Source organism: Fundulus heteroclitus, chromosome 20 (genome assembly GCF_011125445.2).
Source record: "Fundulus heteroclitus isolate FHET01 chromosome 20, MU-UCD_Fhet_4.1, whole genome shotgun sequence".
Lineage (NCBI taxonomy): Eukaryota > Metazoa > Chordata > Actinopteri > Cyprinodontiformes > Fundulidae > Fundulus > Fundulus heteroclitus.
In genome coordinates, this window is record NC_046380.1 from 43,099,578 (window position 1) to 43,115,020 (window position 15,443).

Consider the following 15,443-nt stretch of genomic DNA (forward strand, 5'->3'; position numbering starts at 1 on the left):
CACTTTATACACTTTAACATGATATATGCCTCTACTTTATGACACGATATGCCTTTTTTTTCTGGCTCTTGAGGGCCGGTTAATTTACCTCGACGGGCCAGATTCGGCCCACGGGCCTTGAGTTTGACACCTGTGACCTATAGTGTAAAAATAGGCATATGGAAGGAGAAACCTAACAGTAATCATGATCAAAAGATGTCAAACAATCTTACCTTGTAGCCATCTTTTGTCTTCTCTTCTTTGTGGTGCATCATGGGTCAGAATAACTTTATTTAAAAAATTCTGTGAATATTACAGGACTTTGAACATGGTGCAACGGTAATGAGAGTTGCACCTCCGGACACTCACTTTTATTAAAATATTCTGAATTACTTAAAAGAAAAATTATTATATATTGTCATATTTTATTAATTAATGTATATTTTAACAAATGTCTGATATTTTTTTTAAACCTGCTTGATTATTTATAATGATAAATTGAGACGAAAGCAATTTTTCCCCCCTTAGGACGCATTACGGTAGTGAATTTGTGACTCCAAAAACGGTTAAAAAACATAAAAAAATGTATTTTGGTAACCAACAATGATCTGTGCCAAATATTAGAAATAATGATTGTCCAAATAAAAGTGGATTCTTTTTATTTTTTTATGAGTATGCCCCTAAAATCTTCTAAGACATTCGATAGGTTGGGTTTGTGAGAATCACCCACCAAAGGCCATGTGTCAGATGCTGACACCCCACTCACAGAAAAAACTCCGTTAAATAGACGGAATGGTTAGTGCTTGGTTTGTGCACATTTGTGCCGTTAAAATTAGCGTTTGTGCTGTTTTGGTTTTGAAGATATTAAAGAATATTTGTTAAGTTCATCTAGAGTTCACCATCCCATCATTTTGCTTTGAATCCAACCAAGCTGGTCAACTTCTTTAGTGCTTCGTTTGTGCAAATTTGTACCGTTAAAATTAGCGTTTATGCTGCTTTGGTTTCGCAGATAATATAAGTTTTAATTCCAGCCGGTGACGTCACCACAGGTCGCCGCTGCAAAATAAAGCGCTACATTGTTATTCCTTTGCTGGTGCTGAGCTGGAGCCAAAGCAAACCAGAGTGGTCAACTTCTTTAGTGCTGTGTTTGTGCATCTTTGTGCCGTTAAAATTAACGTTTGTGCTACTATGGTTTCGGAGATATTATGAATTTTAATATTGTTATACTTTATAGGCTGACCAGTGTGATTTATTTTTTGCAGTTTTTCTGTTATTGATTTTAGTTTGGGTATGTTTTCTGCGTTATATAAGCCTGTATACTTTAATTGCCCTTTTGTTAGGTGCAGACACCCCCAAATCTCCCTATTGTAGAGCAATAAAGGTTTGCTATTCTAATTAATTCAGAGGAGTAATGAACTATGACTACTAAGATCAACTATAACCAAGTTATTGTTTGAAAATGTTATAAACATTATACTCTCGAAGAAGAATAAACCCTTCTGATTAGGAAAAATAGACTTTATGAAAACAGTTGAACATTCTAATAAATGAAATGCCTTTTTTGGCAATGTCACTTGACATTGCTATCTAAAGTAAAGTTCTTTAAATGAGACAAAATAAATCGCAATATTTATTCAGGAATAAAGTACAAAACAATATAACACACATTTTACAATAGCAGCTAAAACAACTTGCATGATAAAAGAAAAATATAAAATTAATAACTGCTTTCTTGAGAAAAGTGTTGAGACCAAACGGTAGATCTGACCACATCTTTTTACACAAATGAGGAACATCATTAAGGACGCCAGCCATCCTGCACAGAGACTGTTCCAGCCTCTCCCCTCAGTCAGGAAACTAAAAAAACAAACAAAAACATGTGTCCCAAGAGATCTTTGCCAATAAGCAGGAATATATAAATCATTTTATAAGAATGCTGTAGGGGGAGGCTCGGTAGATGACACAACTTCATAGTAATGTTACTGATTTATCAGTAGAAATATATTAAAAAGACTTACGTTTTTTCCAGTGACGGCAATAACATATGATTTACCGTAGCACTTTATTTTGAAGCGGCGGGCTGGGATGACGTCATCGGTTGAAATTAAAATTCATAATATCTCCGAAACCAAAGCAGCACAAACGATAATTTTAACGGCACAAACCTGCACAAACGAAGCACTAAAAAAAGTAGCCCAGTTTGATCGGATTCGAAGCAAAATGGGGAGATGGTGAATTCTGGATGACCTTAACAAATATTCTTTAATATCTTCAAAACCAAAACAGCACAAACGCTAATTTTAACGGCACAAACCTGCAAAAGCGAAGCACTAACCATTCCGTCTATTTAACGGAGTTTTTTCTGTGGGTGGGGTGTCAGCTTCACGCAGCTCTTCCATCCCTCAGTGCCGTGTAGCCTTGCCACCGCATTTCTACCATAATATAAAACCGACATTAAATAAACGACTCACCGTCACGTAGTTGCAAGGAAAACACCCAATGGAACACCCTTCGTCTGGGTAAATTGGACTTCATTCAACAATATCCTTCAGTAATTTAGGAAAAACAGCAGCACAGCACAGCAAGCCACAAGATGGAGGAGTTCACCTCTGACCCGGAACTCAAAGAGTACTGCTTGTTGTACTGTTTGAGCACAACAAGCAGCGCCCCTCGAATTACGGCCGCCATCTTGGGGCGGTCGACCTGCTACCCTAACCTGCTGATTCAAGCTGAACACACTAACGATACCCCGGCACTGTGCGGCGTATTTTTGTTTAAATCGACGGACTATTGACGTCAGGGCTCGAGGGATAACTTTTCATATGTAAGATTAAAGAGATTGTGATGAATTTGAATACGGCCGCCATCTTGGGGCGGTCGACCTGCTACCCTAACCTGCTGATTCAAGCTGAACACACTAACGATACCCCGGCACTGTGCGGCGTATTTTTGTTTAAATCGACGGACTATTGACGTCAGGGCTCGAGGGATAACTTTTCATATGTAAGATTAAAGAGATTGTGATGAATTTGAATACGGCCGCCATCTTGGGGCGGTCGACCTGCTACCCTAACCTGCTGATTCAAGCTCAACACACTAACGATACCCATTTGGTATATTTAAGATATATCCTGGACAAATTAATCTGGATAAATTAATCTGGCTAATGATTTAAATTAAAAAATCGTTTTTTAAAGCCAAAGGGAAATTGGCACAGCTTGGAGTCGAACCTACGATCTTCTGCTTTGCAGCCCGACACCTAACCCACTTCCCCACAACACCAGTGCCGTGCTCAGCCGCGCATTTTTGAAAGGTCAACTGTGTTGAAGAAGTGGTTTCTTAGTGAATTTTAAGTGGTTTTTGGTGAATTTTGTTCCAACCGTAAGCCGAAACGGCGTCAAGTACAAAAAGCCCGGATCGCGGCGTCGAGACCAACGTTTCGATATATAGTATGTGGGGGTAGACCCTACGATTCGGGCTGTATTAACGGTATTATAATAATAATAAAGAAACCCTTATTAGGTGCATAGCATAAGGCCTCCGCCATGCATTTTCAATGCATAGGCGGGCGCCTAATAAAGAAATCCTTATTAGGTGCATAACATAAGGCCTCCGCCATGCATTTTCAATGCATAGGCGGGCGCCTAATAATAAAGAAAATCCTTATTAGGTGCATAACATAAGGCCTCCGCCATGCATTTTCAATGCATAGGCGGGCGCCTAATAAAGAAACCCTTATTAGGTGCATAACATAAGGCCTCCGCCATGCATTTTCAATGCATAGGCGGGCGCCTATTAAAGAAACCCTTAATAGGTGCATAACATAAGGCCTCCGCCATGCATTTTCAATTCTTATTAAAGAATGTTCAACCAGCTCCGCAAACTCTATTGACAATCAGAAGATTTTCTGGGAATGCCATCATTTTTTCAGACACAATAGAGTCGGCCTAAATCAAGATGGGAAAAAAACTTTTCACTGCCAATATTTTCAATGCTGTTAACAACAGGTCTTTTCTCCAAACACAGGACAACGTGAACAATGACATCACTGTCCCAACAAAGATTGTACAAGGACAAGCACAAAGGCAGCAGATGCACATTATTCCAAAACAAACAGATAAGCAATATGTCTAGGCAACATTTCATGCTTCACAAAACTGTAAAAAAGTTTTCCTTGGAAAATTTCACTCTTTTGAATATTTGGTAATTTAGATAAAAGGACATAGACAAACTCTGATACTAACTATTTACAAAACCCCAAAATATGAAAAACAAATCTTCAATGATTTTAATGAGCTTTTATCTGTTATATCCATTTATCCATTTACTAATTGTGGCAGATTTCAACATACATGTTGACAAGCCAAAAGGCAGAGACGCAAAAATGATGCGTGATATAGTTAATAACTATGGTTTTACTCAACATATCAAACAAGCAATGCACAATCGAGGACATAATCTGTACTTGATTATCAGCAAGGGTGTAAATATTTCCAATGTCTCTGTATTTGATGTCACCTTGTTGGATAATTTCTCTGTTATCTTTGAAAGTACAATCTGTTGATTCACTTAGCAAAACAGATCTTGTAACAAAACATTATGTTATAGACAACACAGCTGAAACTTTTAATCAAATATATTCCTCCACCTAATTTCAATGCTAACAGAACAAATGAGTAAGTAGATAATTTCCATTCTAAGATTTTGGACATTATTGATTATATTGCTCCCATTAAAGTTAAGGTTGTCTCTGGCAGGAAGAAATCTTGATGGAGAAATGCTCCATTAGTGAGATTTGAAAGAAAACTTTGTCATAGGGCTGAACATAGCATAAAACTCGACTTCACACTTATTATGAGATCTATAAATCTATGAAATTATGAGGAGCTTCATCAGCAGAAGACTACTCATACCCAGATGTACCACAGAGCGCCACAGGAAATCATTCCTGCCTGTGGTCATAAATCTTTACGCCTCCCTCAGTGATTCAGACAAAGACTGTAATTGACACTTATTCATTCCTTGCACTGTTTTTACATGTCAATAACACTTTATTTTGGACCTGTAGTTGTGTATATATATATATATATATATATATATGTGTATGTATATACACTCACCGGCCACTTTATTAGGTACACCTGTCCAACTGCTCGTTAACACTTAATTTCTAAGCAGCCAATCACATGGCGGCAACTCAGTGCATTTAGGCATGTAGACATGGTCAAGAGAATCTCCTGCAGTTCAAACCGAGCATCAGTATGGGGAAGAAAGGTGATTTGAGTGACTTTGAACGTGGCATGATTGTTGGTGCCAGAAGGGCTGGTCTGCGTATTTCAGAAACTGCTAATCTACTGGGATTTTCACGCACAACCATCTCTAGGGTTTACAGAGAATGGTCCGAAAAAGAAAAAACATCCAGTGAGCGGCAGTTCTTAGAGACTTTCTTTATTGTCATTTTGTATGCACAGAGTACATACAGAACGAAATTTCGTTTTTACACAGCTCAGAAAGATTGCAGTAACTCTACAGGATACCTTGCAGTGAATTACAGTACAGGATAAAAAGTGCAGTGATAAATCGCAGTCAGTTACAGAATAAGTTTCAATTGACTTCCGGATAAAGTGCAGCAGTGAACAGTAGGCAGTTGAAATGTAAACAATGTAAAACAAATGTAAACAAATATGCAGTAAGGTGCATCAGTGATTTACCAGTTGACAGTTGTGCAGCAAGGTGCAGCAGTGATTTAAAAGTAGACAGTTGCATTGTAAACAGTTTTGCAGTACGTTTCCGGATAAGGTGCAGCAGCGATTTTGCAGGATACGATACAAATGTGCAAATGTGCAAATCAGTGAGTCGAGTGTGGTACACAGTCCGTTTTTATACTTCAGCAGTTCAACAGTCTGATGGCAGCAGGGAAAAAGCTTTTGCAGAACCTAGTGGACCTGCAGTGGATGCTGCGGAACCTCTTTCCAGAGGGCAGCAGGGAGAATAGTCCATGGTCAGGGTGTGAGGGGTCCCTGATGATGTTTCGGGCTCGAGACACACAGCGCTGCGATGAAATGTCTTTAATGGAGGGAAGAGGACCCCCGATGATCCCTTCTGCTGTCCTCACCACTCTCCTCACGTTCTTCCAGTCGGAGGCACTGCAGCCTCCACACCACACAGAGAGACAGCTGGTCAGAATACTCTCTATTATACTCCGGTGCTGAGGGTGATGATATCAGAGGTGTTCTGTCCGACCCGGACCGACTGAGTCCGATAGTCTGTTGGTGAGGAAGTCTAGCAGCCAGTTTCGTAGGGGTGTGTTGAAGCCCAGATGCTCCAGTTTTCCCACCAGATGTTGTGGGATGATGGTGTTGAACGCTGAACTGAAGTCCAGGAACAGCATCCGCACGTGCGTGTTCTTCTCCTCCAGGTGTGCCAGGCTCAGGTGAAGAGCAGAGGAGATGGCGTCCTCAGTGGAACGGTTCCGTCGGTAGGCAAACTGGAACGGGTCGAGTGTTGGGGGGAGACTGGAGACGATGTGTTCCTTTACCAGCCTTTCAAAGCACTTCATCATGATGGGAGTCAGTGCAACAGGCCGGTAGTCGTTGAAACAGGTGACTTGAGGTTTCTTTGGCACCGGAATGATGGAGGCAGACTTGAAGCATGCTGGCACTATGGCTTGGTCCAGCGAGGTGTTAAAAATGTCTGTGAGGACACCAGCCAGCTGACCTGCACACTCCTTGAGCACCCGCCCAGGTATGTTGTCGGGGCCTGGGGCCTTCTGCGGATTGACTTTCCTCAGAGTCTTCCACACGTCGGCTGTGTCAAGGCAGAGGACCTCCTCTTCCTGATGGGGAACAGCTTTCACTGCTGGAGTGCTGTTTAGTGCCTCAAACCTCCCAAAGAAGTTATTTAGTCCATTGAGGAAGTCAGCATCAACTTCACCCACCGGGGGGGGGGGGGGGGGGGGGGGGGGGGCGTGTTGTATTCAGTGATCTCCCGGATGCCTTTCCACATGCTCCTGGTGTTGCTGGCGTCATGGAAAAGCTCCTTGATTTTCTGACTGTGGTTCCGCTTTGCTAGCCTGATGGCACGGTTCAGGTTGGCTCTCGCTGTCCTCAATGCCTCCTTGTCACCAGACTTGAAGGCTGAGTTCCGTGCTTTTAGCGCTTGACGGACCTCCGCAGTAATCCAGGGTCGTTGGTTGGCTCGGGTGATGATGGTCTTGGTGGTGCTGATGTCCTCAATGCATTTGTTGATGTAGGCTGACACAGTCATGGCGTACTCATCAATGTTGATCTATTCCTCATAAGTTGCAGCAGCTTTGAACATGTTCCAGTCAGAGCACTCAAAACAGTCCTGGAGTGCCTCCATTGCTCCCTCAGTCCACACCCTCACCTGCCTCGCTGTTGGTTTTGCTCTGATCAGCAGGGGCCTGTATGCAGGAATTAGCATCACAGAAAGGTGGTCTGAAGAGCCCAGGTGGGGGCGGGGGGCTGCTCTGAATGCTTCTTTTATGTTTGTGTAGACTAAGTCTAGAGTGTTCTCTCCCCGAGTTGCAAAATCCATGTGTTGGTAAAAATGAGGGAGAACAGTTTTCATATTTGCCTGGTTAAAATCCCAAGCAATGATGAAAACACCCTCTGTGTGTGCAGATTGCAGCTCAGAGATAGTCCGATAGAGAACACTCATAGCATCTTTAGTATTAGCGCTGGGAGGAACATAAACCACTGCGATGATAACAACAGTGAACTCTCTAGGCAGATAAAAAGGTCTGCAGCTAATAATCATAAGCTCAATGTCCGGAGAGCAGAGACTTGTGACTAATCTAGCATTTTTACACCAGGTGTTATTGGTGTAAACGCAGAGTCCGCCTCCTCGGGTCTTACCGCAGAGTTCTGTTTGTCTGTCGGCGCAGAAAGTAGCGAGTCCCTCCAGGCTAACGGCGTTGTCTGGGATTGTTGAGGTGAGCCATGTTTCGGTCAGAATGAGAGCGCAGCAGTCCCTGAACTCCCTCTTTGCAGAGAGCTCGAGTTGTAAATGGTCCATTTTGTTGTCCAGTGAGCGAACGTTGGAAAGCCAGATGGATGGTAGCGGCGGTCTGAATGGGTTAGCCTTTAGCCTCGCTGCTAAGCCTCCTCGGCACCCGCTAGTTCTGTGGGCGGAAATGCCTTGTTGATGCCAGAGGTCAGAGGAGAATGGCCAGACTGGTTCGAGCTGATAGAAGGGCAACAGTGACTCAAATAACCACCGTTACAACCAAGGTGGGCAGAAGAGCATCTCTGAACGCACAGTACGTCGAACTTTGAGGCAGATGGGCTACAGCAGCAGAAGACCACATCGGGTGCCACTCCTTTCAGCTAAGAACAGGAAAGTGAGGCTACAATTTGCACAAGCTCATCGAAATTGGACAATAGAAGATTGGAACAACGTTGCCTGGTCTGAAGAGTCTCGATTTCTGCTGCGACAGTCGGATGGTAGGGTCAGAATTTGGTGTCTACAACATGAAAGCATGGATCCATCCTGCCTTGTATCAACGGTTCAGGCTGGTGGTGGTGGTGTCATGGTGTGGGGAATATTTTCTTGGCACTCTTTGGGCCCCTTGGTACCAATTGAGAATCGTTGCAACGCCACAGCCTACCTGAGTATTGTTGCTGACCATGTCCATCCCTTTATGACCACAATGTACCCAACTTCTGATGGCTACTTTCAGCAGGATAATGCGCCATGTCATAAAGCTGGAATCATCTCAGACTGGTTTCTTGAACATGACAATGAGTTTGCTGTACTCAAATGGCCTCCACAGTCACCAGATCTCAATCCAATAGAGCATCTTTGGAATGTGGTGGAACGGGAGATTCGCATCATGGATGTGCAGCCGACAAATCTGCGACAACTGTGTGATGCCATCATGTCAATATGGACCAAACTCCCTGAGGAATGCTTCCAGCACCTTGTTGAATCTATGCCACGAAGAATTGAGGCAGTTCTGAAGGCAAAAGGGGGTCCAACCCGTTACTAGCATGGGGTACCTAATAAAGTGGCCGGTGAGTGTATATATGTGTATGTGTATGTATATATATATGTGTGTGTGTGTATATATATATGTATATATATCCGGAGCGTGTAACAAAAGTAATTTCCCTTTGGTATTATTAAAGTATGTCTGATTCTGATTCTGACAAAGAGAAGCCGCAAAGCTATCACTCATTGCTAAAACATGCAAGGGAAATGTTCTTAGCAGAAATCATAAACAAAAACATCAACAATGCTCGTACTTTATTCACCATAGTCGAAAGACTCACAAACTCCTGTCAATTTAAAACTGGAGCACCACTCTACCAGGGGCTGCAATAAATTTGCCAGCTTCTTCAAAGAGAAATTTCAAAGAATTAGATGGTTAATCTGCCCAACTACGCCAAATCCAGTACCAATGCAAGGTTTAAACATACATGCAGAGAAAATGACTACATTTCAACTACTCGACTGTACAAGCTAACCCTAACCTGCTGGTGTTTCCCCCTAGGCTTTATAAACGGCAGTTATTGAATCATTGATAAAAAAGAGCAATGTGACAAATCACATCTGCAGAATTACAGGCCAATCTCCAACCTGCCATTTATCAATAAAATAATTGAAAAATCTGTATTTCAACAGTTAAATAGTTTCCTTACAATGACCAACTGCTTTTGATGTTTTTCAGTCCGGTTTCCGTGCTCACCACAGCACGGAGACCGCCCTTGTCAAAGTGTTCAATGACATCCACATAAATACAGACTGTGGAAGAACCACAGTGCTAGTTCTGCTGGACCTCAGCAGTCACATGTGGGGTACCTCAAGGTTCAACCCTAGGGCCCCTTTTTATTGAATATCTGTATTCTCCTACTAGCTGAGGTTATAATAAGAAGCAAGATCAGTTACCTTAACTATGCAGATGATACACAGCTCTTCATTACAATGTTGCCAGGTGCCTCTGAACCCATCCTTTCACTGAATAGATGCTTAGAACAAAGCAATGCATGGATGTGCCAAAACTTTCTACGGCTGAATAGAAACCAAACTGAAGTTATTATCTTTGGACTTAAAGAGGAACAAACCAGGGATAGCACGCAGCTTCAGTTAACAACTAAAAACTTCAGCTAGAAACCACTGATCAGGCCCGAAATCTGGGTGTAGTGATTGACATTTAAAGACAGTTACAAAGTCAGCCTTCTATCACCCGAAGAACATTTCTAGGATTAAAGGAAGGACTGATGTCCCAACAAGATCTAGAGAAACTCATCGATACCTTTATCTTTAAACTTAGACTTAGACAACTTTGTAATTTTGTATGCACAGAGTGTGTACAGAATGAAATTTTGTGGCATATAGCTTGTGAATTGCAGTAAAATTAAATTACAGTATAAGGTGCAGCAGTGATTTAAAAGTAAACAATTGAAATGTAAACAGTGCAGGAGAAGTCACAGTGTACAGGCGAGTATTTTTACTCACCTGTACACTGTACTCACTGTCGCATTGATCACTGCAACAGTGTCTTCACAGGTCTGCCCAAAAAAAAAATAAAAAATCAATCAGACAGCTGCAGCTGATCCAAAATGCTGCTGCTCATGATCTCATTAAGACCAGGAAGATAGAACACATCACCCCAGTTCTAAAGTCTTTACATTGGCTCCCTGTAGCTCAGAGAATAGACTTTAAAATATTTATGTTAGTTCATACATTACTAAATGATTTGTCACCAAAATACATTAAAGACCTGTTGTTGCTGTATCAACCCCTCCAGACCACTCAGATCTTCAGGTTATGGTCTACTCTGCATACCGAGAACAAAACATGGAGAAGCAGCATTTAATTCCATCCATCCATCTTCTGACCCACTTAATCCCTCATGGGGTCGCAGGGGTTACTGGTGCCTATCTCCAGAGTCCAGATTACACTCTGGACAGGTCGCCAGTCTGTCGCAGGGCAACACAGAGATATACAGGACAAACAACCATTCATGCACACACTCACACTTAAGGACAATTTAGAGAAGCCAATTAACCTAACAGTCATGTTTTTGGACTGTGGGAGGAAGCCAGAGTACCCAGAGAGAACCCATGCATACACAGGGAGAACAGGCAAACTCCTACTGTACAGTGCTACCCACTGCACCGCTGTGCAGCCCATTTGCTGCGCCAACTGTGGGCTGGGCTGCACATTAAATTCCTATGCTCCACAAATCTGAAACAAACTTCCAGAAAACTGGAAATCAGCAGAAACACATTCAGTACAACCAAGTTAATTTATATCAAGATTGAAAACCCACCTGTTTAGAGTTGCTTTCGGCCCATAATAACTGGAACATTGACCAACATATTGCATAGTGCGTTGATCTTTTCACTTGATACAATTTAAGTTTTTTTACTGGTCTCACAACATCATTGATTTGTTTATGATGTTTTTATGTTTTCATGATATAAAGCACTTTGAACCTCCCTGCTGCTGTAATGTGCTATACAAATAAACTTGACTTGATTTGTAACTTCTTTAAGGCTATACTCCTGCTTTGACATGTTGTAAACGGTAGCTAGCAGCAGCACTACCAGCATTGCTCCATTGTTTGCAATTTTAGGGTAGAAGAACCACCCACCAGGCTGCAGCCCTGGGGCGATGTCACGCAAAAAGCTTTAACATTCCATTTATGAAGTATATGCCTATTAATCCTGTGTAAAACCAGAGATTTTCATTAATTTATGAATCCCGCCTGGATGCTCTAGACAGAACATTAAAAGTGGACATGTCCGGGAATGTTTGATCACACTAAAGGCTGAAACACACCAACCCATCCGACTCGATGTTCACATCCTTAGAGATTTTTTCCCTCACCAACTGCTAGAGTCTCCCTCTATGGACCACTAGACTTGCGTGATTGAGTATTCCTGCGAGACTATGTACTGCAAAGTCCGGAGGTTTCACCAGCATAAACAAACTGGTCAGTTAAGGTAAAACTGCAGTTGGTGCTCGAACAAGCTGAAAGAAGGTCGCTGTTTTATTTTCTTGTCTGCTCTTACTTTGGGTAAGAACACAGTTTATTTAAATGTTGAACTGATTATTTATTGAGCTGTGTGTTTTTCTGTGTGACCTATAAGGGTCCTTCCCAGGGATACCTGGAGAGGATTCTCCGTTCGGTTTGGAGATTTTACTTTGTATTTCCCCCAAAACGGACAAGTTTTCCTTTGCCAAAGTGTCTTACTTATTGTCTGACTCGTGAATTTCCCATTAAAATAGGTCTGACCATAATAGAGCAGGAGTCTACCTTGGTTGTTACGATTCGATTTTCCATCACATCAGACAGATTGGAAAGTTTGGTGCGTTTCATCCTTAATCACATAGCACAAACAAGTACTAATAAAGAGATTAGAGCACTGCCAAATAAAGCATTTCTTTACTTTGACTGAGAATAAATGTGTCCTATAAACTGTATGTAACACAATAGTTATACAGAGTTAAAGGTGGAGTGTTAGACATTAAAAGAGGCATAGAGAATGAAAATGGTAACCTTGTCTGCAAGCTGAATTCTTGAGGTATTTGTTTGTTCACAAACACATTAGAATCCACATTGTCCAACTCCTGCCTCAACCGTTATTACATTGCAGAATACTGGTTTAAAGCGGGACATAAAGCTGTGATGAAAGCAAGACCTACTTAGCCCACAGCCAAACCAAAATAAACATGGAAGTGCAGGAGGATTCATGTATAGCTGCTGCTATCCGTCTGTTTTGTCAGAATCCCTAATTTTATCTTTGAAAAATGAACAGCAAGAAGTGCCTTGACCTTTGTAATATGTGATTTCTCATGGGACCTGCTGCTTACAACATTTTTATTTGATACTGTGATTGGCTAAAACCAGCCTTTGATAGGCAGGTACTAAATGCTGCTTTGCCCTATCAGCTTGGAAGGTTCAGGTGAATGTCCCTCTTTTGCCCAAGTGGTTTCAATGGGACCAGACCCAGATAGATAATGTGCAGAATGTACAGTGCTATACATTATCAATTTGCCTTGCCAGGTTAAGAAAAGGGAGGAAATCACTTAGATTTAAATCTAAATTAAATTAAATCTAAATATAGTTAAATCTAGCTACAAGACAGGAGGGTTACACTGTAACAAAAAGAGGAAAGATTCCTAAAGAGACAAGCAAAGCCATCAGCACTCTGTCAGCAGTCCAACAAAGAGTTTTCGAAGCTAAAACCTCAGGGGAAAAAAAATTAGCTGCAGCTTACAGGATGGCAGCACAGCAAAAGACTGAATGGGACACAAGTCATGATGGCTCATAAAGCTTACAGCAAAAAAAAAGAAAAAAAAAATCAACTGGTTTAACAAAACTTGTTTAACGATTGTTGTATATTTTGGTATTATATGCATGATAGGTATAAATGTTGAACAACCAAAAAAACTTACAGAACTGAGATATGGGTGCATCAAGCTGTGGTGCAGTGCCCCCCCTGGAATTAAGCTTCTGGACCTGGGTGGGGGGCACTGGCTTGTGTGACTGACCAGTAGCCCTGTACATGGCCTGCACCCATAAGATGCGATCCTGCTCATCATCACTGGCAAATATCACAGTGTCCCCCTCTTTTACAGCATTAAAGAATGTCCGGCCACCTTCCAGACCTGAAAAATGGACAGAAGGTTGGTGAGTGCTTTAAGATTGCAGAACAAAAATTCCATTATGGTCCTGCAATGGGGAAATTTGGGTGTGACAGTGGTACCCCGTATTAAAACACACTGTTTGAACACTGCAAAAACTAAGTATGATTTACGGATTTTCATAATATAAAGCTGAATAAACACGCAATATTATATCGATATTATATCGATATTATATCAATATTATAATATAAGATATTATAATATTGTATGTATTCATTTAAATGAAGTGTGTTTGAATTAGAAGGGATTTTACAGATTAAAGAATGCCATTTAACATATAACACAGGACATGGTTGTCTCCAGAATAACGGAGGTATAACAGCTTCTTTAAAACATAAATTCTTTAGTAAACCAAAATTATTGGCAACAAAAAAAGGAAAATTGAAAAACCTGCCGTTATAAACTTTGAAGAGCCTTCCCCACTGCTGCTAGAAGAGATGGAGTTTAACTTGAACCTTTTGGGATCTTTTGGCACCCGGTGATGCCTGGTTTTGGAATCACCAGAAAAAAGTTTGAGCGTAACTTTAATAAATTAAAATTTTACTACATTTGGGATATGTTTTTGATCCATTCATGGGGCCTATCTAGCAACAAAAATGCGGTTTTCAAGAACAAAGCAGCCATCTGTTTTCAGGGATGGACTCAGGAAGGTGGATTTTTGTTTCCATCAGACAGCCTTTTGATGATGTGTGACAACCAAAGCAAATGGTATTTTGAAAAACCATGGAGGCATTTACTTGTTGAGAATGTGCTGCACTGAGCATTAATGCTTATAATAATCAAGTTTAACCAGACGTTATCATTCTCATATTTGTATGAGGCAAACGTTCTCAGTATATTGACGTAATCATGTGAAATAAATAAATGCGTCCTTTTTCTGTTGTAACACAACAGAAAAAGGATGCATTTTTCCCGTTGGAACCCGCACTTAACACAAGCGACACTGATTATGTCGGGGATAATTACTCGGTCATTTAAGCATTTCTCTTTACTGAACGCCCCATGTTCACCCATCAGAAAATACTCCACCAACATCTTCACAGCTAGGAGACATTCAGTGCTCCCGACTCTATGGGACTTTTTAGTGTAGCCATCCTCACAAACTGGACCCATTTACAAAACGCAGAAATATTTCCAAATGCAGGTAAAAATAAGTTGTGACTCTGAATGCTCTCTCACCCAGTGGGAGTGTGAGTCTACCTGCGTGCAAACACAGGTTACTCTGTGCTGAAAGTAAATGAGCGACGACTTTACTTAACTGGCATGATGAGTTAAGTGGGGCACAAAAACAAGCCATTAGCAGCAACAATTTTTTTGTGATGCATACAACCTGATTTTGACCAGTTTTAAATGAAACAGATACATTGGCATAAACCAACACATTAGAAATGCAATTTTATATAAGCTAAATATGATTACATTTGTATACATAAAATTACAAATAAAGGTTTATTAATAATGGTAATTTATTGAACAGAAAAGATCCACCGCAATCCTTCAGTGAGCTAGCAAGGACAACCAACACTAGATTGTTGCACACTTTCCACCAGGACGTAAACGTAACGTGTGCATTTCCAGTATTTTGATTGGACGATCAGAGCTTGGGGCCGGAGTATTTTTACCCCACAGCTGTCTACTGAGAGTGTGTTGAGCATGTGCACTACAATTTCAGATGTTCATCATTTAAACAAAGGTTGGGCCGGCCCCAACATCAAGGCGCCCCAAGAGGATTTAGCCTACAGAGCTTGTCAGAATTCAAGCACACTTAGATACATAGACACAAA

At 41.3% G+C, this 15,443-nt stretch overlaps 1 protein-coding gene across 2 annotated transcripts in view; it reads right to left on the reverse strand.

Moving 5' to 3' along the window:
* LOC105920400 (calcium-dependent secretion activator 1) overlaps nucleotides 1-15,443 on the reverse strand; it is a 710,204-nt gene that overhangs the window by 417,707 nt on the left and 277,054 nt on the right. For both annotated transcript variants that reach the window (XM_036151653.1, XM_036151654.1), the window contains exon 11: nucleotides 13,408-13,620. In XM_036151653.1, coding sequence (XP_036007546.1) covers nucleotides 13,408-13,620 — 213 coding nt within the window. The remainder of the gene's footprint in view (nucleotides 1-13,407; nucleotides 13,621-15,443) is intronic.